The sequence below is a fragment of the Theropithecus gelada genome, chromosome 12 (assembly GCF_003255815.1).
Source record: "Theropithecus gelada isolate Dixy chromosome 12, Tgel_1.0, whole genome shotgun sequence".
NCBI lineage: Eukaryota > Metazoa > Chordata > Mammalia > Primates > Cercopithecidae > Theropithecus > Theropithecus gelada.
Window position 1 is genome coordinate 110527823 of NC_037680.1, and position 24341 is coordinate 110552163.

The 24341-nt window shown below is 43.7% G+C and overlaps 1 protein-coding gene across 3 annotated transcripts in view; it reads left to right on the plus strand.

Moving 5' to 3' along the window:
• The window catches only part of TRPM8 (transient receptor potential cation channel subfamily M member 8), a 99574-nt gene that overhangs the window by 67285 nt on the left and 7948 nt on the right, over positions 1-24341 (plus strand). For 2 of the 3 annotated variants that reach the window (XM_025404600.1, XM_025404602.1), the window contains 3 exons: positions 10336-10526; positions 21326-21425; positions 22551-22584. In XM_025404600.1, the coding sequence (XP_025260385.1) occupies positions 10336-10526; positions 21326-21425; positions 22551-22584 (325 nt within the window). Of the gene's footprint in view, positions 1-10335; positions 10527-17680; positions 17871-21325; positions 21426-22550; positions 22585-24341 lie in introns of those variants that run through there. The other variant, XM_025404601.1, reaches the window with a different exon arrangement.

Genomic DNA, 24341 nt, shown 5'->3' on the forward strand with positions numbered 1-24341 from the left:
AGGAACATACTTTAGAGATCTTCTGGGGGATTGGTGGACTAGAGGGAGTGGGGCCTTTTTAAAGGGACCATATTAAAAATATAAGCTGTGCCTTGAGTTTATTTGACACTGAAGACAAGCACCTGTGACAATCTCCATCAAATCCAGGCTGTGTATTTGACATCCATTTAGCAAGCTCTTTGGAGCTCCGTGAGGTTGGTGACAACATCATCCCTTGGCGACAGAAATGTGGTTTAACTTGTCTCCAAGGTGCCTTATATGCTATGGGGCTCAGTGGTATGGATTCTAGGATTACAGGACTGAGACTTTAGTTAGTTACTGTTTTACATTTTTCAGTTTAAATTAGAATACAAAGAGCAGAGACTGGAGAATGACTCTCCTTTAGGGCTCATGCCTGATGAGGTTGGAGGGAATAATATGGGTAATTCTTCTTTATATATTTAGAAAATGATGTTTTTCATTTCCTCTCCATCTTTCTTAGGAGGGTTGCAAAGAGCCCCAGTGGTAGTTTCAGTGGGAGAGCCTTAGTTTTATATTGTTCCTTTAAGGTATATCAGCATTTTAAGTGCACAAATCCCATCACAGTTAGAAAGAAAATTAACTGACAAATATGCACATTTAATACATTATTTGTTAAACCTTTGGGTGGAAGGGAACTCTTAATTCAAAACCAGAAACCTAGAAACTCTGAATGAGAAGACAAACATATTTGATTACATAAAACAGTTTCATATAATAACTGATAAATTAGGGGAAATGTTTGCATATAATGAATTTCCCAAAATAGAAAGAGCTCCTGTGAATTTATAAGAGAAAGACAACCCATAGAAAACTTGTCAGAGAAAATAAATAATTCAGAGAAAGAAAAGTCCAATGACCAATAAGCATATAAAAAAGGACTCAATTTTGTGGATAGGAAAGTTCAAATGGAAACAATGAAACACTGTTTTGAACCCAGCAGATGAACGAAAGTTAAAGGGAGTCTCTGGTGTTGGGATGATGCTGGGAAATGGACATTGCTTCTGGGAACCTGACTCACTTCCCATTCTTAGGAAAGTAATTTGTAAATAGTTACTAAAGGAAAAACATGCAGACCTCTGTTGGAACCTCTCACATCTGGGAATCTATCCTAAAGACGTATGTACAAAGATGTTTATTAGATCACTATTTGATGTCTATCACTAGGGAAAGGTTAAAGAAAGTGTGCTGTATCCACACTGCAGAATATTTTGCCGCTCCTAAAAGACAAAGTTTGATCTATATCTATTAACTTGAAAGGATGATATTTTTTAAATATAAAAAACAAATTTCAAATTAATTTTATAGCATAATATTGTTTTCTAACAGTAAAAACATGGACTTTAAAAATCAAGTATATACTTCACTGGTTACAATGATCACACATTACATTCATAATTTAGAAAAGAATATAAGGAAAAGACAATTGTCAAATAGAGCCCTGAGATTTCAAGATGCTCAAGGACTACAGATGAGGGTCACCTGCCTTTTCTGGCCGGTGGCCTCCCTCTGAGCAGGACTGTGTGGAAGCACATACCTCTGGGGACGTCACATATCAAAAGGACTGAGCAGTGTGTTGATCTGGTCTCCCAGTGTCTGGAGATGTCCTTCTGCAGTCCACTCCAGTCTTCTTTACACTGTGACCAAAAGTGGTGTTTCTAAAATGTCGCTGATATGGTTTGGCTGTGTCCCCCGCCAAATCTCATCTTCAATGGTAGCTCCCATGATTCCCTCATGTTGTGGGAGGGACCCAGTGGGAGATAATGGAATCACGGGGGCAGTTTCCCCCATACTGTTCTCATGGAGATGAGTAAGTCTCACAAGATCTGATGGTTTTAGAGGGAAACCCCTTTCACTTGGCTCTCATTCTCTTTGCCTGCTGCCATCCACGTAAGACGTGACTTGCTCCCCCTTGCCTACCATCATGATTGTGAGGCCTCCCCAGCCAGGTAGAACTGTGAGTCCATTAAACCTCTTTTTTTTTTTTTTTTTTTTTTGGTAAATTGCCCAGTTTTGGGTATGTCTTTATCATCAGTGTGAAAATGGACTAACACAGTCATTGTTCTGCTTAAAATTCCGGAAGGATTTCAATATTTCCCTACAGCATTCAGGATAAATTTCAGGCTTCTCAGCTTCCCCACCATGCTCATTCCCTGCTCTCTGTCCCCTGGCAGGCCTCCCATATGCTCGTCCTTAAACGGGGTGATCCGCCATGCCTGATGCTTTGCACATACTTGTCTTCTGTCTGGATTGCCTGTTCCATCCTGAACTTCTCTTCCTGCCCAGTTCCTGCTTGCTCTTTACAGAGACAGGAATCGTCTTTTGCCAGGGTGGTACCTGATGGCCTCCCCACTTCACACAGAGACTCTTTGAGCCCCTATGGCACTTTTTTACTCGCATAGTAACAACCTTCTCTCCTTGCAAACGGTGAACTCTGGAGGGTGAAGATTGTGCCTGCCATCTCAGCACCTGGCACTTTGTGGGTTTATTCAATGAATGAAAAAAATGGGTTCTTACCCATGTTTAGTTCATTATTTAGTTATTAGTTATGAGCTTAGTTTCCTGGTATATTATATACTGAGAAGCATCAATGGTGAGTAACAAATCGGCAAGAGAATCATCACGTAAATGTTGAACATCTGCTCTGTGCTAGGTGTCTGGGCCATGAAGATTATGTGGCTGCTAGTTCCACATGGCCCTAAGGAGGGAAGGTGAAACTCTCCCTCACCACCTAGCTGGTGGCAGGGAGGGACTTGGGCATCCAGAAGCCTGTCTGACTCACAGGGAGCCAGCCAATGTCATGATGTCCAAATAGTGTCCAAACATCAGAGGGGCCAACATCTGAGCTGCAGAGAGAAGCAGCAGGTGATGGGTGATTATGTCTCCACAAGAGAGGGAAAAAAACCAGACCAATCCCAAAACCTGAAGCAAAGGTGAGGGGGAAGTGGGATGGCTTCAGGCCTTTCCTTACAGTGATAAGATATCGTAGCTACACTGCATAGTCCTGTAAGAACTCACCACTAACTATATTTACAGACATTAAACAAAAAGACCGACAGCTCTTAAAGCCATGGCCTTTGAGTTATGCTAACTCGGTAAATCTCAGCGAGGCACATGGTATTTAGAGCTCTCTTGAATCTATGCACTGTGAGCTGTCTGAAGGAGTCATTCACGAGAACCGTGACACTTTTGTAATCCATTACCTGCATTTTGATAATGAAATGATTGAATTTGGAGCTGAGCAGGATGGGAGCCTCGTCTATCACTTTCAGGTGACTGTGATCCTGGCCGCGCGTTATCTGGCTTAACTCAGGTCTCTTCCCCACAAGGCCAGAGCCACTGCATCACATCCTATTGTTGCCGCACTGTGACAACTTGCAACATCCCTGTCCTTGGGGAGCCTTCTCGATTAGCTCCGGCTTAAACCAGAGGCCCTTTCCTTGCTAATAACTGTCTGGGGAACTCCAGAACAGCGAGAGACGCCGTGTTGGTATCCTTAGGTTAAGTCCTTGGAACACTGTTTCTGGTCATTGTTACAGTTGTTCAGGGCTTACTCTGTGAGCAGATGGCCCCAGGCTGTGACCCTTCCCTGGTACCACATCAAAATACTCATTTAAAAGCTTAACCATACACAATGGCAACCTTATTAACTGCAATGCAAATGTACCCTTGGGAATTCTGAAGGAGTATTGGAGTGCTCTCTAGATGGTGTTCAACAGAGAAAGGAAATGGACGTGAACATCTGTGATTATTCTACATTAAAATTATCGATCACAGGCCCTGTGTGGCTTATCAGAGGCAGGAAGTGAACTTAAAGTCAGTAAATGACTCCAGGTTGACTTACCAGGAGCTAGGGCGTTTATAAGCATCGTGTCCTGAACATAAGTTCACCCCATGCAGTTCTGAAAAGGACTCGTCAAACATATCCTGATGTCGAATAGTTTCTAAAAATGTTTTTCAGATCTTAGGAATAATATAAACATGCAGAAAAGTAGAAAGAAGAAAATAATGACCCGATACAAACTAAAGGTTTGAGTAGTGTGTGAACAGTCTAAGGGAGGTTATTGAATTGGGGTGAAAAGAATAGAAAGAAGAGCGCAGATAATTGTAATAGTAACAATAGCTAATATTTATTGAAGCTTTCCCATGCTGGGCGCAGGTTCAAGTGGTTTACAGGGGTCACCTCATTTAATGATGACTCATTTTTGTGTAGGTGTGTAGCCGGTGGGCTAGTTCAGGTTCTTGACTTCGGGACAGAAAAGAATTTGAAAGTGAGTCAAAAGTAAAAGCAAGCAAGAGAGTTGATTGCAAAACCAAAACACACTCTAGCAGCTGGTCAGAACGGGCCGTTCAAAGGCAAGACAGCTCTGTCCAATACTGGGGGATGTTCCTTTATGGGAAATTTGCATGATTATTCATGAAGGGGTGGGAAGGGGTGTTGCTATTAAGCATGTTAGGAGTGGTTTCTTAGACCCACACGTGCAGCGGCTGTACGTGCTAGTACATCCATCGCATGTCTCATAAGCATTTTAAATCTCCACCCGGGGGTGCGTTTTTTACTATTATAATGAGCACAGTTCAGCCCAAGGACACTAATCACAGGTTTCTGTGCTTGTGCAAGTGTGGGGATTCTTCCCTTTTGCTCCTGCCTTTTTGCTGTAGGATGTTCTAACCACGAGCTCAGGATGTGGTCTGTGCACTGTTAGGCGGTTTGTTCTCTTCATCAATTTGACAAGTTTCTTATTTCCTGTCAAGGGAGGCTCTGACCACCTCATCCAAACTGCTTCAGGTGCAGGCAGCCTTATTGCCATTTTACACATAAGGAGTGGGAGGCAGAGAAAGGTTAAGTCCCTGCTGTTAAGGGAAGAGATGACATGGAAACATTTGAATATTATGTATATAATATAATGTAATATAAACAGCATGGAGAGGCTATTTGCAGAGGAGGGAGTTATTAATTGTGAGACTGTTGGCTGGGGGAGCCTAGGATCTGCAGCAACTGCTAGTTGGGGGTGATGTTTGCTTGAAGGATCATGGACCCAGAGCCCGGAGTGTTGGTAGGAGATGTAGAAGCAGGGGAGATAATGTTAGTCTGAGGAGGAATCAAGAGCCAGGGAGGGTGGAAAGGTGCGCAGGAGCTAGGTCATGGAGGGTCTTTTATGGCATATTAAAGAATTTGGACATTTTCCTGAAGGTGAAGAGAAATGTCATGGGTCTTCATGCAGGTATATGGCACAGTCTTAGTTGCTTACTCTGTTAGCCATATACTAACCTGAATTATCCCTTCCAAAATCAGTGCGATCCAATGGCTGGTCATCTCTTACTGTTGGCTGTTGTTGGCTTTGTACTTGCTTTTTTGATGTTGCAGAATGAGAGGGGAACCAGGATGTGTTACACAGTTTAACATACACACCAGTGCATCAGAGAGAGCAAAAAGTCAGTGTCACCACAGGCCATGGAGCAGTACTGGCTAGATATTGCCTGTGTGCTGGGGAAGGAGTGACAAAGGAAAATGCATGAAATCTATGCAAAGTTTGGATGAGGTGTCCATCTGATGGAGAGCTAGCTGACAAGTTTCTTGTATTTCAATGTGTTTGAAAATTCTGCCATTGTTTTAGCATCTACTTTTTCCTTGTGAATTTTTTTTGCAGACTTTGCATTCTGTTCTGTGGATCTGTCTTTATATTTTGGTTTTTACTACCAAATGGCTTTGGTTACCGAAGTTTTTTTTTTTTTTTTTTAATCATTCTAACATCTCTTTTACAAGTTTCCCTCATTATTCTTATTCAAAACTTTTCTGGCATTTCTTGTATATTTAATTGTACAGAGGAGCCTAAGGCTTGTCTTGTGAATTCTTTCTTTTTTCTCCTTCCCCCAAAAATTCTTGTGAATTTTATTGTGATGATGTTAGCTTTGTAGAATCATTTAAGGGAATTTAGCATCCTACTATTGAGAAGAAATGGTATGATTTTCACTTATTCAAACATATATAATTTCCCAGTAAAGTTTTATGGTCTTTTTCATATGCATCTGGCAGATTCCTTGTTAATTTATTTCCAGCCACTTATGGTGGGGGGAAAAAAGTAAGGTACTTTTTCTATTATGTTTTTTCAGTGACTACCTTTTGGTACATAGGAAGGATATTAAAGTTTTCCTTATTTATTCTGGAATGGCTCTCCTTACTAAATTACCTTTTTTTTTTTTCTTTTTATCATGTCATGGAAAGTTCCTCCTCTTTTTTGTTTATTAAGCTCCTTTCTCTTTCTCTTCCTAATCAGAAAAGGATGTTATATGTTGCCAGAAGACTTTCTAGCAGCTATTGAAATGCTATTTTTCCTTTTGATCTAGTATTATGATGTATTGTACAAATGATGAATGATATAAATGTTTTTAATATTTAGTCATCCTATTCCGTGGTCATGGTGTATTTTTTTTTAATGTACTTCTGGACTTCATTTATGTACAAAGCTATCTGAATTCTAAACGTCTATTCCCTCTTGGTACCATTTCCACTCTCAGTGAGTTTCTGAACTGCTGTCCCTCTGCAGGGCCTCTCCTTCCTTCTTCTCTCCTGCTCAGCTGAAGGTGCTCAACTGGTTTCAGGAGATGGACCTCAGCTGTCACTGCACGTCTCCAGCCAGCTGGGTGTTTGCCAGGGACAGGACGCCAAGGGCACAAGATATTGCTGGAGAGATGCACAAAGGGAAAATTGCAGAATTCTCTCAGGGACAACACCAGATGGCCACTGGTTGTCAAGGAGACTTTGAGAACCATCTCAGTTGGGGCGGGTGAGACCCTGGGCATGAGAGATGGTCTGTAAGCCACTCTGATGCTTGCTTTGCTGAGGGGGTGTGCACGTGTTGGCCCAGAAAATCCTTTTCTGCAGAGTTCACTCTCCCCTTTACAGAATTTGAAAACAATGTCTACAGAATAAAAACATTGTTTTAGGAAAGCAGGTGGAAGCATCACTCCATTAGGAGCCCCCCTCTGGAGAACCCTCATGTCTATTTGGCTGAGTCCTGGACTGACTTGAGAGAAACAGAACATTTTGGAAGTTGCTGCCATCCGGGTCAGGTGGACCTTGGTGTATAAATAAACCTCAGCCTAGCCGATCCTGAATATGCATTATTTATGCAAAACAGCTTTTGGGTATTAATGTCCAGTTATCAGCTGGTTCACTCACACCCCCTGGGATGTGTGCTATTTGTCTGGGAAAGCATTGCTACTCACTGGATCCACCTTTGCCCTTGAGGTACAGAGGAAGGTACCCTTCCAGCAGGAGGGGCCATGCAGTCAACCTGGTTGTCCTGGGGAACAAATGATTGGTGACATATGAGGCAGAGCTCTTTAAAGTAGGGAATGTTATAAACACAAAGCCTTATTCATGGGCACTGGCCTACGTGCACTATAGCTCAGGGATCGCAGACTTTCTCTGTAAGGGCCAGCTAGGGTCGTTGGTCAGATGTGTCAAAAGAAGCAGTATTCAGTGATGCTGTACCCACCCGCACTTCCCTGCTTTGTAAAAGCCATTCTTAGCCCATGGACAGTACAAAAACAGGTGGGGAGCTTGGCTTGGTCCCAAGTTGCAGTTTTCTAATCCTTATTTTAGATGATCTAGAAGATACGTTTTTCCCTGACTCCAAGTGGCCACTTAAGCCATGGTGCAATAAATCTCTTCCTATGTGGACTCTGCTGGGCTGCATTTCCACTCTGAGCTCTCTGAGGAAGATGGGGGCCCACTTGCCGGAGAGGATGCTTTCCCCTGCTCTGAGCATCCTGGAAGTTTCTCCTTTCAATAGGACTTATTGCTTCCTTTGGAATAATACCTCAGAAAACAACATCAATGCACGAAAATGGATGCAGTTGTTTTAATTTTTTCTTTGGTGTTAGAGTTCTGGGAAGTCAGTATAATCCTTTTTTTTTTTTTTACTAGATATATAGTCAAATATTCCATTTCCTTTTTTGAAATAGAGCATCTATTTCTTTTTTGGAAATACAACATTGCTTAAAATATCTTCACGTTCATCTCGTCTTATTTATAGGTTAAATTCCCCAAATTCGAATATTTCAAGTTACTTCCAGGGATGATAATTTGAATGGTAATAGTTGTTCTGGTCCAAGTAGTAAACTCTGATTTCTGGCAAGTTCTTAGCCTGGCCTTCCCTAATCTGGGGCTGCTGCATGCACACCTGTCTTGTTGCAGCAGCAGAAGCATGCAGTGCATTTTGTAGGCAACAGAACCAGCTGCGGGCTAGAGAGGGTGGATAATGATGCTTGGTATTAGCCTCAAAGCAACCTGACCTACATTTAGAAGAAATGCCAGGCTGGCTGCTAGATTGGATTGGCTGCACTGTAATACATCCCAGTCCTGGCTGTTTTTCACCTAAGCAATCTACCACTCAGGGATGATGTAAGGATCAGTTAAGCAACCAATTTACATGCCTGGTATAGGAGCTTACATGTAAGAGATGTTTAATAAACATAAATCCTTTCCCTTTAAGGATCTCACCCTGTTCAAGAGGCACTTGCTACAAGTCTGCCTTACACAGGATCCAGACCCTAGTGTAGATTGCAGAGGTGTTACATTCATTATTAAACACCAAGATAAACGAAGCTAAACTTTAAGCAAAGCCATAACCATTGTCTGTGTAGGTTAGTGTTTTGCATAGATATCTGACATTTTTTTTTGCTTAAGATATTTAAGTCTAATGTAATGTAATGTACTAAGGTGCAAGAATGAGGTCTCAACATATGTAATCGATTTTTCTGCCTGACCTCATTGAGGATGTTCCCCAGAATTTAGATAATTTAATGCTTCCCCCATCAGGATTTGCCTTCAAACAGTTCGTTGCAGCTTCTTTGGCTCTTGAAAGGATGATTTGATATTAGCAATAAAAATGTCTTGGATGGTTGAACTTTGCACATTGTCATATTCTTTGTAGTTATCTAAAATGCTAAGCTAGCAAGTAGCCCAATAAAATCCTTTTGAAATGAAGCACATCTCAAACCCCTTTTTTGAAATAGAGTGTTGCTTAAAACATTTCCCGCTCCCCTCTGTGAGGTGGTATCATGTAGCAGTGAAGCAAATAGACGTGGGGCTGGATTGTGGGGTCCAAATTCCGGATTCAACACTTCCTAACTGGGGGACTTAGACAATTCACTTACCTTTGTTGTGCCTCCATTTCCTGATCTGTTCATTGTAGATGATAATAGACATCATAGATAATAGACATACATTAGAGAGTTGTTTGTAGATAACGCCAATTAATTTAAGCAGATCGCTTAGAACAGTGTCTGATTTATAATAAGTGTTAGCTATTTTATAGTTTTGGTTTAATTTGTAACAGAGAAGTCCTTGGCATTATCTATTTTGGAGTAAGACACAAAATAAACATTTTAATCATTATGGAAGTAATTCATACTCATTGAGCCATGCTGGAAAGCACATGGAAAAGAGAATAAAGAGCACCCAAGACGTGATGCCCAAGGTGACTGCCATTTGTGGTTGATCTGTTTCTCTTTGTGAACTGAGATTTGCATAACGAAACCATATTGTAAGCACAAGTTTGAGCCTAATTATTTTCAGTTAACATATATGATAAGCATCTCCCCATAGTAAAACCATTATTCATAACTTTAATGGCTGCATAATGTAATCCTATTGATTAACCATAATGTGTGACACATTTTCCTAGTGATGAACATTAAGTTTCTTTCTTTCTGTTTGAGTAGTGGGTGGGGGTAGCTGTTACCTATGATGCTGGTGGCCAATAGTCATGCATATATATTCATTTACATATATATTTTTTCTTGGTATTTCCTTATTCTTAGGGTAAGTTCCCAGAAGTAAAGTCACTGGGTCAAAGGGATGAACATTCTTAAGGCTCTTGATAAACACTAACAAGCTGTTTTCTTCCCAGGCTGTTTACACTTAGACATGGATGAGGGCCACCATGCTCGTTCCAAGGGTGTTGACATCTTGGACCCCTTTGTATCTAACATCATGAGAAAATGAACACAAAAAGAGAATCGTTGAAATATCTTGAAATAAAATAATTTTAAAGTTTGTTGAGCATTTTTTTGTGATTTAAAAAAACAAAACACCAAAAGCCAGACACACTTTTGACCCAGCATGAATTGAAGACCACTTTCACTTCCTGCTGAGGTATTTTGGCTCTTGTATCAGTCTGGGTTCTTCTCTCCTGTCTGGACTTAAGCTATTGCAGTAATAGCTTAATACCACTATTGCCATACTTGGCAGTTTAGCGATGAGGCATGTGCGATGCTAAGTCTTGGCTTTCTCTCTTCCCTCGCCAGCTACACGGTGGGCACCGTCCAGGAGAACAATGACCAGGTCTGGAAGTTCCAGAGGTACTTCCTGGTGCAGGAGTACTGCAGCCGCCTCAATATCCCCTTCCCCTTCGTCGTCTTCGCTTACTTCTACATGGTGGTGAAGAAGTGCTTCAAGTGTTGCTGTAAGGAGAAAAACATGGAGTCTTCTGTCTGCTGTGAGTGGTCTATCCATGTGGGCTTGGGATCAGAGGCAGCGATTAATTTCAGGGAAAGATGCCTGGTGTGTATCTCAACAGGAAGGAGTTATTCACAAGTTCTTTCACTGTTCACATCTGTACATCTGTAAAGATCAGGCATCAGGCCAACCAATGAATTGCCCTAGAGGAAGCGTAGATGGAGAAAGCACTGTGGAACTGCTGGGATAGCCTACTTTGTGGGGAATGAATGACTTTGGGACAGATCATGTAATAATGTAAATAGTATGTTGAACGGGCAGAAATCATGGGATAGAGTCCAGTCATGACTTTGTTTTTGCTTTTCATTGTTCCCATGAAATTTATTCTCTAGGAACCTTTAAACCTGACTCCAGCAGGGTTTGTGACTCTTCTTAGGAAAATGGAAAATCTTACAATTGTTTTACTTGAGAAAACATCATCTCAGTTTAGAAATAGGAACATGTGGCTGGGCGCGGTGGCTCATGCCTATAATCTCAGCACTTTGAGAGGTCGAGGCAGGCGGATTGCCTGAGCTCATGAGTTCGTGACCAGCCTGGGCAACACGGTGAAACTCCATCTCTACTAAAATACAAAAAAATTAGCCGGGCGTGGCAGTGTGCGCCTGTAGTCCCAGCTACTTGGGAGGCTGAGGCAGGAGAATTGCTTGAACCTGGGAGGTGGAGCTTGCAGTGAGCCGAGATCACACCACTGCCCTCCAACCTGGGCAACAGAGCGAGACTCCATCTGAAGGAAGGAAGGAAGGAAGGAAGGAAGGAAGGAAGGAAGGAAGGAAGGGAGGGAGGGAGGAACGTGCAGTTCAATATATTAACCAGCCTATTAATTGCTATTTAGCGGTGAGACTCCCCCTCCCCCTCACCCCTCCCAGCTGATGGGGCTGTCAGGGAGGGTGGGCAGTGAGCTGTTCCCTCCCTTCTTTCCCATTCGCCGGCTGTGGGGACTGACCCTCCGCAGCTGGAGCACAGAGGGACAGGATGGGAAGGCCAGCTGAAAGCCTTTTCTTAGCGATGCTGTTCTGGGCTGCCCCATGCCCTCTAGCCTGGCACATGAAACTGATCCTTGATTGTGTGGGCACTCAGGGGTCCTTCAGAGAGTCCCCTGGCTGTCCCCTCTGACCCCAACTCCTAGGACTTGGCCATGTTTTCTGGTGGCTGCCCCCACCCCAGCCTCTGGTTTCCAGGGGTCCACCCCACAGACTCCCCACACTAATCTCTTCAGGAAGGCAGCCATCAACCCATCCACACATCGGACTGTGGATCATTCTGACTCTTATGTGGTCACCTACCTTCTTAGCCCTCACAAACTGGGGTGCAGGCAGCTCCCCACCCAGCCACCTCTCCCTACCCCTGAAGTGGGAGCAGCTGTCAGCCGCATGTCATTTGAATGCAGGCAGCTGGCACCCAGCTCTCTTCCTGGCCCTGCAGGAGCCCACACCAGGCTTGGATTTCTCCCAGAATCACTAAGCCAGACGATCTTCCTAGCCCGCAGTTACACCTCAACCAGATTAAGCATACAGGGAGGAAGGGACCTGTTTTTATTCGTTTGGATGTTTGGACACAAAAGAAAAGGTAGAAAGGGTACCCCTGGCCTTTTTCCTCACCCCCTAACCTCAGACCTAAGCCAAGGATCCATCTCTGGGGTGGGGGTGTAGCTGTGGGGCCAACTCCTCCATCAGGCACAGTGCCAGGGCCCACAGGACCTCAGGGGCTCCTGAACATCTTTACGTTTTCTTTAAAAATCAGAAGAAAAAAATGAGCCTTTAGATTAAAGAAAGTGTTCTCACATGTATTAATGTATTTGTTTTACACCAACTAAGTCATAAAATATTTTTAATATTTTTTTTCTGAAGGAAGGGACTCAGGATGGCAAATGTGCCGAGGGCCTAGGGTGACCATCTCATCGTGGTTTGCCCAGGACTTCCCCATCTTAGTACTGAGAGTCCTGCATCCTGGGAAACCAGTTAGGATGAGCAGCCTGCGTCCAACCAGTTGGGGTGCCAGCTAGTGCCCATCCAGTTAGGGTGAGCAGCGTGTACCCATCCAGTTAGGGTGAGCCACCTGTGCCTATCCGGTTAGGGTGAGCAGATTGTACCCAGCTAGTTAGGGTGAGCCACTTGTGCACATCCAGTTAGGGTGCCAGTTTGTGCCCACCCAGTCAGGGTAAGCAGCCTGTGCCCATCCAGTCAGGGTGAGCCGCCTGTGCCCATCCAGTCAGGGTGAGCCGCCTGTGCCCATCCAGTCAGGGTGAGCCGCCTGTGCCATCCAGTCAGGGTGAGCCGCCTGTGCCCATCCAGTCAGGGTGAGCCGCCTGTGCCCATCCAGTTAGGGTGAGCCGCCTGTGCCCATCCAGTCAGGGTGAGTCGCCTGTGCCCATCCAGTTAGGGTGAGTCGCGTGTGCCCATCCAGTCAGGGTGGGCCATGTGTGCCCATCCAGTCAGGGTTAGCAGCCTATGCCCATCCAGTTAGAGTGAGCCACCTGTGCCTATCCAGTCAGGGTGAGCCGCTTGTGCCCATCCAGTTAGGGTGAGCCACCTGTGCCCATCCAGTTAGGGTGGGCCACCTGTGCCCATCCAGTCAGGGTGAGTCACCTGTGCCCATCCAGTTAGGGTGAGCAGATTGTACCCAGCTAGTTAGGGTGAGCCACTTGTGCCCATCCAGTTAGGGTGCCAGTTTGTGCCCACTCAGTTAGGGTGAGCAGCCTGCGCCCATCTGATTAGGGTGAGTAGCTTGACCCCATCCTGTTCAGGTTAGCAGAGTGTACCCATTCAGTTAGGGTGAGCAGCTTGTGCCTATCTGCCCAGGACTATCCCAATTGTAACATGGAAATTTCTGCCTTCTGGGAACCTCCTTGGTTTCAGGGACTGCTGGTCACCCTTCTGGTATTCACATGGCCCCATGTGCTGACAAGGGATGTAGAGTTAATGACTCGGGTTGGACCATGCTTTGGTACCTTCAGGATTTTCATTTTCAGTTACCTTCTTGTGAAAAAAATTAAGGAGGGCCATTTTAGGTCTCTAACTGAATCAGTTATATATAATTGTGTAACAAGTCACCCCAAAACTTGGTTTCCTGAAAGCATTTATTTGCCCTTGATTCTGTGGGTCCCTCCTGGGACGGGGCAGGGCTGGGCTGGGCTGGGCTGGGCTGGCTGCCTCTGCTCCTTGAAGCATCCAGTGGTTGGAAGCTGGGCCCCAGGCTGGCTGGTCCGGACATCCACACGCATTCTCACGTGCAGGGCTGGCTAGGCAGCACAGGGAGTCTCAGTGTCACCACACATAGCAGCTGGGTTCCTGCAAAGAGCAGGTGCTGCAAGGCCCCTGAGGCCGTGGCTCAGAAAGTCAGATGACGTCACTTCTGCTGCATTCTATTAGTCCAAGCAAGTCACAGGCCCACCCAGACAGAGCTGGTAGAGAATGTGACTGCGCTTCTGGGTGGGAAGGACAGCCTACCTGGTGGGTGGAAGAATCCATGGCCCTGTTTGGCCATCATGGCCCTGTTTGGCCACCTACCACTCTAGGCATCACTGAGCTGAATGCGCTGGTCCTCTGAGAGTGCCTCCCCCACCCAACGCTGGTCTATCAAAAGAAGGAGAGCTTCTCACTGCCCGTCCTACTCCCAATCACACCAGAAATGCGTGGCTCCCTTGGAGCAAGGTGCATGGGGGCTTACCTCTCATTAACTCACCTACCATACCAGACTTGGGTAGTTTGAGCAGTCCAACGTTGTCTTTGATGCCTTGAACAATTTAAAACCAAATTTTCTGTGCCCTGACATCTGCAGCTGCATTCACGCCTGGAAAATGCTGGTTACATGGGCTGACCCCAGGGTGCCTTTCCTGATCCTCACCATGCCCAGGCAGTTCCAGCAGATCTTTAAGAAAGAGCTTCTTCAGCATAATCTGCACTTAGCTGATTTTCTGTTACTACTGTTCCAAAATTGATATATTTTCACAAGTAATTTGAAGATCGAGTATGTTTTCCATTCTTTAAAAAAATCCTTTCCTGAGCACATTCTTTCTGAGCAGCATCTGTGGTCAATGTGGATGATTTATTTATTTATTTATTTATTTATTTTTGAGACAGAGTCTCACTGTGTTGTCCAGGCTGGAGTACAGTGGCACGATCTTGGCTCACTGCAACCTCCGTCTCCTGGGTTCAAGCAGTTCTCCTGCCTCAGCCTCCCAATAGCTGGGACTACAGGCGCCTGCCACCAAGCCTGGCTAATTTTTGTATTTTTAGTAGAGAAAGGGTTTCACTATTTTGGCCAGGCTGGTCTTGAACTCCTGACTTCGTGATCTGCCCACCTCGACCTCCCAAAGTGCTGGGCTTACAGGCATGAGCCACTGTCCCCTGGCCCTATGTCGATGTTTTTAAAATGCATAAACTTGGCTCCAGAAAATGACCTTTGGCAATTTGGGAATGAAATGGCTAATGGCTTCCTTGATATTTATAAATTATTCGGTTATCTCATTACGGTCAGGGAGGAAAAATATCTTTTCTTCTACCTATCTTAGGCTCATGGCTGAGATCCCTATAGCAAAAGACAGAGTAACAAGAGGAAAGCATAGAAATTTAATGTAAGTTTTATGTGGCATCGGAGCCTTCATAAGGAAAGGAAGATCCAAAGAAACAACCTTTTTTTTTTTTTGGAAATGGTGTCTCGCTCTGTCCCCCGGGCTGGAGTGCAGTGGCGCAATCTTGGCTCTCTGAAGCCTCCACCTCCGGAGTTCAAGCAATGCCCTTGCCTCAGAATCTTGAGTAGCTGGGATTACAGGGGTGCACCACCATGCCAGGCTGATTTTTGTATTTTTAGTAGGGACAGGTTTTGCCATGTTGACCAGGCTGGTCTCGAACTCCTGACCTCAAGCGATCCGCCTGCCTCAGCCTCCTAAAGTTCTGGGATTACAGGCGTTAGCTACTGTTCTCAGCCAAACTTGAACATTTTTAATGGTAGGTTTAATGAAGAGTGGAGGGTTGTGGAGAAATAGGATAGGGCAAACAGAGTATGATCCCATGGTAATAAACTGGAGACCTAGCAAGGCCTATGCATTCACATTTCTCTCTGCATCCCTGTGTCTTTGGAGATGAGGACACTCTTTTCCTCTACGTATAAGGAGGGTGCCTCTCACATGAGGGTCCTATGACCTGCTGTAGGGGAAGGTCAGAAAATCCTTCCTAGGTGATATGACCTGCTTCAGGGGAGAGGGGCAGGAAAAGTCAGATCAGAGAGACCTTCCTGATTGTGTGGTTTTTCTCCAGTTCTTTCCGTTTAAAATATCCAAAATGCCATGGTGCCATATTTTGAGGTAGTGGGTCCTAAACCCTATCATCACTTATATTCTGGACGGCCCCCAGAAACCAATAAAAAAAAAAGTGCTCATAAAATGTCTGAGTAGGGGGATAAAAGTTAGAAAGGAACATCATTGAGTTCTAATAAATTTCAGAAGCAAGAGTCTACCAACCTCATTTCCTGCCACAGTCCACTTTGGCAGAGTTCTGTAAAACGCACCCCACACTACCCACAGATCTAAATTGGAAAACTGAGTGAGCACAAGGATGTGTGGAAATTGTGCACAGGCAAGAAAAGCACAGCATGAAAAGGAGCACCCCCTGCTTAGCACCTATAAAAATAAATAGTGTAAAAGCAGTCCTCTTGCAGGAGGGGGTCAGTCCTGCACAAACATGAAGTCTCAGTTCTGGGGATGCAGCCATGAACAACAGCACATGGGCTGGGCCTGGAGGCCATCATTTGGTGGGAGCTAGACCAGAGGTGAGGTAGATAATTTCATGGAGAGCCTGCGATGCAGGGAGTGAGGGGGCCTAGGAGAGCCAATTCAACAAATGCATGCCAAGAGCCTGCCACATGATAGTGGGCCCTGTGGATATGGTGCTAAATAAGATAGAAGCTATCTGTGCCCTTGAGCAGGACTCATCATCTGGGAGAGTGGGGAGCAGAGAATGAAAATGGAAAGGCCTTAATTTAAAAGTGTGGGAAACACTAATTTTAGGGATTGTGCAGGGGGTTATGATGGCCACAGAGAGGACATTTAAACCCTTGACTAGAGTGCCTCAGGGAGTATTTATGGAGGAAGGGAATATTCAAGCTAAGACCCAGAAGATGAATTGGAATTAGCCAGGCAAAGGGGCAGAGGCTGAGATGGCACGACAGAGCAAGGAGTGGGCAGAGGGATGAGGGAGTTAAGAGAGGTAGGTGGACAGGGGAGAGAAGACCTCGGGACTGAGGGTTGTAGGAGACGAGTGTAAGGCTTGGGCTGTATCCTACAGCCATGTTTTAGCTCCATACAGTCCCCCTCTCCCTGCCGTCAGCCCACCAAGTCACAATGTGCCATCCTGAATCCCAGAGGAAGGAAAAATTGTAGACAGGAGACACGACAGTGCAAGAAATGGTGACAAGAACCATGAAACATACATCATAACACCTCATTGATGATTGGACTTGTTTCCCTCAAGGCAGAAGTGAGCAAAGAAACTCCCAGGGCCAGTTTGGGGAGACCCACAAATCACCACGTGGAATTGGCTTCTCAGGTCCTGATGCTCACTCCTGTGACTTGGGGAAGATGTTGGCGGAGGGGAGGGTCGTGAGATGCTCCCCCGCTTCCACCTGGAACACTACTGAAAAAAGAAAAGTCGCTGTTAGATAGGAAATTTGGAGTCAAGGGCAATTTGGAAGTGGAAAATCTAGGGGAGAATCCAGTACATGTGACTAAAGGAATAGGGTTAGGTGGTCCTTCTCTCTGCTTTCTTTAAAGTCCTCATTCTACTGTTCGCAGGTGTTGTGTCTTTCCGCGGCTGCTGGACAGGTGTTGCCTTCTGTTTTTTTCCTAAGGGTATTTGATAAAATGGTCACTGACGGCGGCCACCACTGGATTCATGTTCCATAGAGGGCTGATTCTGTCTGTGCCTTTAGTGTAATCTCAAATATTTTGAAGATTCAGAAAGTAAAAATATAAATTTTGCTAACCTAGACATGGTAATTGGTGGCAATTAAGAAACATTTAACTTGCCAGGAAGCATCTTTTTTTTGTGGGGTTCTTGAACTACTTAGAAATGGAGACAAAGTACTCATAAATATTACTTTAAATATTGATCATAACATATTTCTGTGTTCTCCCTATAGCTGTGAGCCCTAAAGTCTGGCTTTCAGAATGCAAATGTATTCACGACCCCGAACTCCTGTCACACCTTAAAGAATCATCGTAGTCAACTCTTTTAACAGCATTATTTTAAGATGTTAAATGTCACTTTGGGGATGTCATTAACAATCACACATACGTAACTGCCGTTCTTAATGAAGAAATTGTTTTGACAATTTGGATAAGTTGCTGTCTTTCTTTCCATCGTTTTGCCTTGAAAGACAAAGTGATTCCATTCTAACTAAAAGCACAAAAAGTCTTTACATCAGGGAGAGGATTTGGAAGTTCAGATCTGGAATTTGACTATACTCAAAAATGGCACCCAGATACTAGAAACACTTAATGACACGCCTCAGGACTCTTGTTGGTTCTGTCTTGAAGCCATGTCATGGCTGGTGGCTATAGGACCTGGGAGAAGACTTAGGGGGCCATTCTGTGCCTTCATGTAACGGAAGCCCTACAAGCGTCATACTTTTTTCTGAATGATTCAGGGGAAAAAACAAACAATGGATAAAAGTTGCACTGAGGAAGATTTTGATTCAGTACAAAGAACAATGTCTAACAGTGTGGGCTATCTGGAAATGAGATTAATTGTTCTGTGGAGGTAGTGAACTGCCCATCATTAGTGGGATTCAGGTTGAGGATGTGTGGGAGGAAGGGACTGCATGGGATAAAGGTCCATTCTCCAAAGATACATTGTACTCAGTCCAGGATCAGGAGAATCGGGAAATTCAGTACTCCAGATTAGGGATGAGGTTGAAAAGGCAGGACAAAATTCATTACATTCCCCTAAAACGTATTTAATGATTAAGCACAATATGACTATAAAATGGAAACAAATCCCCCAATTGGGCCAGCAAATGACAAGAGGCTTCAGCTCAAGGAAGCCACCAGATAAGTCAGACATGAATGAGTGAATTTGGACCTGTCTCCCAAGTGGGCCCCTGGGAGAGTGGCGATCTCATAATAATCAGAGAAATGATGTAACTGTTGATGTTATCCCTCTTCAGACAGTTTATATTCTCAGGAAGAAACAAAGAAACAGTGAGAATAGGAGGTGGCAGAAGGACAGAATCTTTCTCCACCCTCGGGTGGTGTGGTGATAATGGGACAGAGAGAGCCAGAAGCCCCACTTACTAACTGCCGACCCCCCAGTGTGCCTGTCACTGCCTGCTCATTTGCTTCGTCTCCTTGGCGATGACTAATGCCTGAAACCACAGCACTTGGCGGTTGCCAGGACCTCTAGTTGGCAATTCATTTCCTACATGTACTTTGCTTTGCCTCCAAATGACAGCGACGTCATGGGTTTAATTTTGAAATTGTTCTTCTTTGGATTTTTCAAATGACTTTCAGTTAAGTAGAATCCAAAGTTTGACTTTTGGTACTTTTTTTGGTGACATTTTCAAGTAATAAAAAAGTATGCTACCCAGTAATTGCTTTTTCATAAAATATATTATTTTTCATGATTCAGAAAGCAATCCATATTCATTATAGGACATTTGAAAAATATAGGAAAGCACAAATAAAGATGAAGAGCACATGTAACCCACCATCCAGAGGTAAATACTGTCAACACACTGGTGTTTATTCTGTTATTCTTGTGTGGGTGTGTAGGAATTGGATTGCTCTGTGTACACACATCCATAATCTAACTTGCTCATTTAACTAATAATACATTGCCAACTTTTTCCATATCCACAAATAACAATCTAATCTATATGACAATCTTCAACTGTGGAGTAGTATTCCAACCTATGATTGCACCATAATTAATCAGTTCCTTGTTAACCATGTAGATTGTTTCAATGCTTTTGCTAGCATAAAATGCTATGTTAAAGAGTTCTATGCATTCGTTTCTGAGCACATGAATACTTTTTTCCTTTGAGTTATTTCTAAAGAGAAATTTCTAAATAAAGGGTATGTACCTCTTAAGTCTTTGTATATTGCCTGTCCCCTCTCCTCCACCTTCTGGTCCCTCATTACCCTAAGGCAATAACAACTGACAGATTTTCCCCTCATATGGAAGGACTATTTATCCACATTCTTGCCAATACGGGATATAGTCATTATTTCACTGCTAATTTTCCAGTATGGTTAGTGAAAATGCTATGTCATCATTTCAATCAGCAATTTCTTTGACTGTTACAGAGGTTGGTCATTTTTTTTTAATTTAATTTTTTGGTAATTTGTCATCCTTGCTTTCTGGCTGTCTGTGTCCAGGAGTGTCTACCCTTTTTCCGTGCTGATTTTTAAGCACTCCTGTTGGACTTCCTCATTGATTTTGTTTGAAGAAAAGACATTGAAACTTCTTTGTTGGGAAAAATACAATTCAAAAAATTAGTTAAGAATTATTTTGTAAAATGAGTAACCACACTTAAAAATAAATCCATATTTGCTATGTAGAATTTGCTTAAATCGAGGCTGCACGCAGTGGCTGAAGCCTATAAACCCAGAACTTTGGGAGGCTGAGGTGGGTAGACCACTTGAGGTCAGGAGTTTGAGACCAGCCTGGGCCAACATGATGAAACCCCGTCTCTACTAAAAATATACAAATTAGCTGGGTTTGGTGGTATGCGCCTGTAGTCCCAGCTACTTGGGAGGCTGAGGCAGGAGATTTGCTTGAACCCAGGAGGCGGAGGTTGCAGTGAGCCGAGATTGCACCACTGTACTCCAGCCTGGGCGACAAGAGTGAAACTTCATCTACACCCACACACACACACACACACACACACACACACACACAGAGAATTTGCTTTAATCCAACCACATGCATATTGGTTCTGTCTTTGACCCCCAATTAATTCTTTTTAAATCCAGAGAAATCTTATAATTATTCCTAAACTCTAAGATGTTGATGAATACATTTAAATGGTAACTCAAAAGTTAAAAACGACATAAATTTATTTCAAGTGGACGTGTGTGTGGGCATATGTGCGCTCCTGTCCCCGTGAATTTGTGTGGAGGTTTGACATCCATTGCATTTGTACTTGAAATATAGGTGACATGTGGATCTGTTCTTTTGTTGTCTTGTCATCTGAAAGGCTCAGGCACCATAATTAATTGAACTAAGAATCTTACTTGAATATGTCCCAGAACAATTTTAGGGCATGCTCTATCTTAGGTGAATTTTCTTTGAGGTCCACGTCTCATGTTTCAGGACAGGAACAATGCCTTGGGCTTATTTTCCTCTCCTCCAGATCTCCTACCCCAATTTTAGGTTGAGAGTAGGTACACAATTCATCAACAATTATCTAGCTGAATGGTTTAGCATTTTTATGTCATCAAAATGGAAGAAGAGCACATATCAAATGGGAGGACTAAATTCATTAGTGGAATGATTTTGCTAAGTCACAAAACACACAGATAGGATTTGGATCGATGTCTATTTAGAATAAAGATTGCATTCTTATTTCACGCAGGCAGCTTCAATTCCTCATTGTTACGGAGAAAGCCATTACTATTCCATCACTCTGATGCTGTCACTAGGAGGTAACATTAGTCAGACCAGCCTGTGCAGGATAAATCTCATTCTTAGTTCCAGAGTCTCACAAAATGCCTAGAAGATCTTAATTTAGGAAGCAAGGGGCAAATGAAACAATTTGAATGTTTTCTTTTTCTCATTATTCAAGGTTTCAAAAATGAGGACAACGAGACTTTGGCATGGGAGGGTGTCATGAAGGAAAATTACCTTGTCAAGATCAACACGAAAGCCAACGACACCTCAGAGGAGTATGTCAGACATCCCTTTCTACTTTGCAAGGCTCCCTCTAGACATAAGCCCACAGATTGTAGGCAGCTTATCTGAGCAAACTCAGTAAAGAGCATTTTCAACAGAGAGCAATACCACCACAAAGATATTACCCGGGCAATTGAAGGTGACAAACACATAAGTGTGTGCCAGCCTTTGGAGAAGGGGAAAAAACACCCATCTACTATCCCAATTGCCCTTCAAGGCCCTGGGAGAGAAAGAGGTATTTGGAGCCTGCAGTGCAGGGCCATGAAACTGAGTAACGAGAAGAGGGTGGGTCCCCTGCTGCAGCTGCAGAGGTCGGTTCTGGCAAGACTCACAGGTCATGGGCCATTGGCATTATCTTGCAAGTGCCACACACCTATTTATCTTTGTGGTGAAGAAGTACAGAGACGAGAAGATAGACAAACCATTTTCTTGATCTATTACAGGCTGCCCCTGAAAAATCCTGAATTCATTTATGAATCGCCTGAAGCTGTTATAAAATCCATGTGATTAAGAAATACATTGATAAAACATCTTATAGAAATAGATAAGTCATAGCTAAGTCTGTAGGTGGCCCACAAGTAATATGCCGTGAAGTGTGTAGAGTGTGCTCTTATTGTAAAGGTTAACGTTCTTCACTGACAGCTGTCACTCTTCCTGAGAGCTCAAAACACCTCAAGTTTCACTCTAACAAAATATGAGTATACATAAGCACAACGAATACCTTTGCTGGGTTCAATACAGCTATTGAAAGAAGCATGGGATGCTCATTCTCTTTTAACAGCAGAGACAGTGCCATAAGCTCTCCTCTGTCCCTAGACTCTGACATCTAGGTTTTGCAAGGCACAGACAGACTTACAAGTCATTTTTCAACACCCTATCAACAGAGATAGTATTTATGTGCTGTGCTTCTAATTGTGATGAGACAAAATTCTGCTTTGTTTGGGTACTAGGAAGACAATCAGAAAGAAAGGTAAATGCAGCTGATTCTTGATCTAGCTGAGAGTGAAAATGACTTATATTCTGTACTTTAATTTAAAAGACTGCAAAATGGAGCCTAATAGCCCTCTCTCAATCTCTTTTTCTCTTGTTCACTTTGTTTTTCATTAATTTCTTTGCAGAATGAGGCATCGATTTAGACAACTGGATACAAAGGTATGGATCTGTTAATAGTTTGGATTTTTTTTTTTTTTTTTTGGTCACTAATATCTTTGAGCTTTCAACTAGAGGCCAGTAGTTATGGTCAGAAAATAAAAGAAGTTATATTCAGCTTTCTTAATTCACTATCTAAGAGCTGGGTGCTGGAATGGAAATGCTTCTTATGCTCTAAGCATCACCCAGGTAAGCGTCTTGAAGTCCCAATTCCATGATGTCTAAAATCTTTTCTGTCTTATCTGACTCAGGGCCCCCTCTTCTCTTTCTTTCAGCTGTGGAGGCAGGTGAAGATGCTTACAATTATAGGGAACATAAGGAAGGCTCAAAAGAGCTTTCTGGGGGCCTGTGTGCCTCGATGCTCGATTTTGCTGCCACTCTGATTTGTTGCCTGTTTTATTTGGAGGGCATTGGAAATGCGTGAGTACGCATACGAACTCCAGGCATAGACAGAGTGTGCCTGCCCTCACTCTGAGCTGGGTAGCTGAAATTATAATCAGGTTCAAATCACAATCAGGAATCACAATCGATTCCTATATGCTAGATGCCTGCCAGGCTCTGAAGAGGAGATAATATTTGGTATTCTATCATGTTATTTTGAGAATGGCATCCTGGATGATGACATTCATAGACCTTCCAGTATTGTGGCTGTTCGGTGGGTAGACAAGACCCATCTGGTTTGGTAAAATCTACACCACCCAGTACCTTGTCCATAGTATAGAGCCTTAATAAATGTTTATTGAATGAATAAATGAACAAAAGGGGTCCTTTGCAGAGCTCTCATATAAGAACGTATCTGTTTACAGTTTCTTGTGTTATTTACCCCCAACATTTAAAAGATCTAGGTAGTAGTTGTCAGCTGTGAAGGTCCTAAGTCTAGAGAACCGTGGGTTGTTCTAAGCAGCTGCAATGAGGGGCAGCATGAACCAGAAGAGAGCCCAGTGGGAAGAAGTAGGGGAGTCTGGGTTATTCTGCCTGGGAACTTGCTTGCCTCTATAGACTTGGATTTTATTCCCACGCAAGGGAAGGCTCAGGGAGTTTTAAAACCCAAGAGGGACCTATCTGGAATCCTCCTTTCAAAGTGCTCTCTGAGTGATCAGAATGATCGTGGAGGAGAGGTTCCAGCAATCTGGTTGGGGAGTTGGACGCGGTAGGAACTCTTCTACGTGGCGTGTTTGTAGAGAAAACAGTATTTTAGTTTGTTTTGTTGTTTTGTTTTTTATTTGAGAGTTTATTTGGGGTGACTTTGGAGGAAGCTAATGGAAAGCCGTCTTAGGGTTTGGGCAAAAGCTTCCCCAAGCCACACCTTGGTTCTGACTCTGCTGTGGGACATGCAGAGAGTGGATAGAGGAGGGCAGCAACAGTGGATGCAGGAAGAGAGGGACAGGGTGGGAGACTTGGCCCCAGCCTGGGCCCTGGGTCAGAGGAGAAGCAGTAGAATTGTGGATACAGGACCAGCTGACCTGACTCCCAGGGTCCAGAATGTTCGATGTTCGTCAGCCTGGACCCCCACTGCACAGCGCAGAGCGTTGGCCATCACTCAGGTGGTGCCACCGCCTCCCTCTCCTCCTCCCTTTCCCCTTGCTCTCTGTCTCTTTTAAATTTTCCCCTCTGTCCTCTTACCTCCCCTTCTGAACAACCAAAAAACTCTCCTTCTTTTTGCTCACACAGAATTTTAGGGATAATCTTTTGTTTCTCAAGAAAACTTTTGGAATCTCTTAAATTTATTTTAAAACAGCTTTATTGAGATATCACTGACA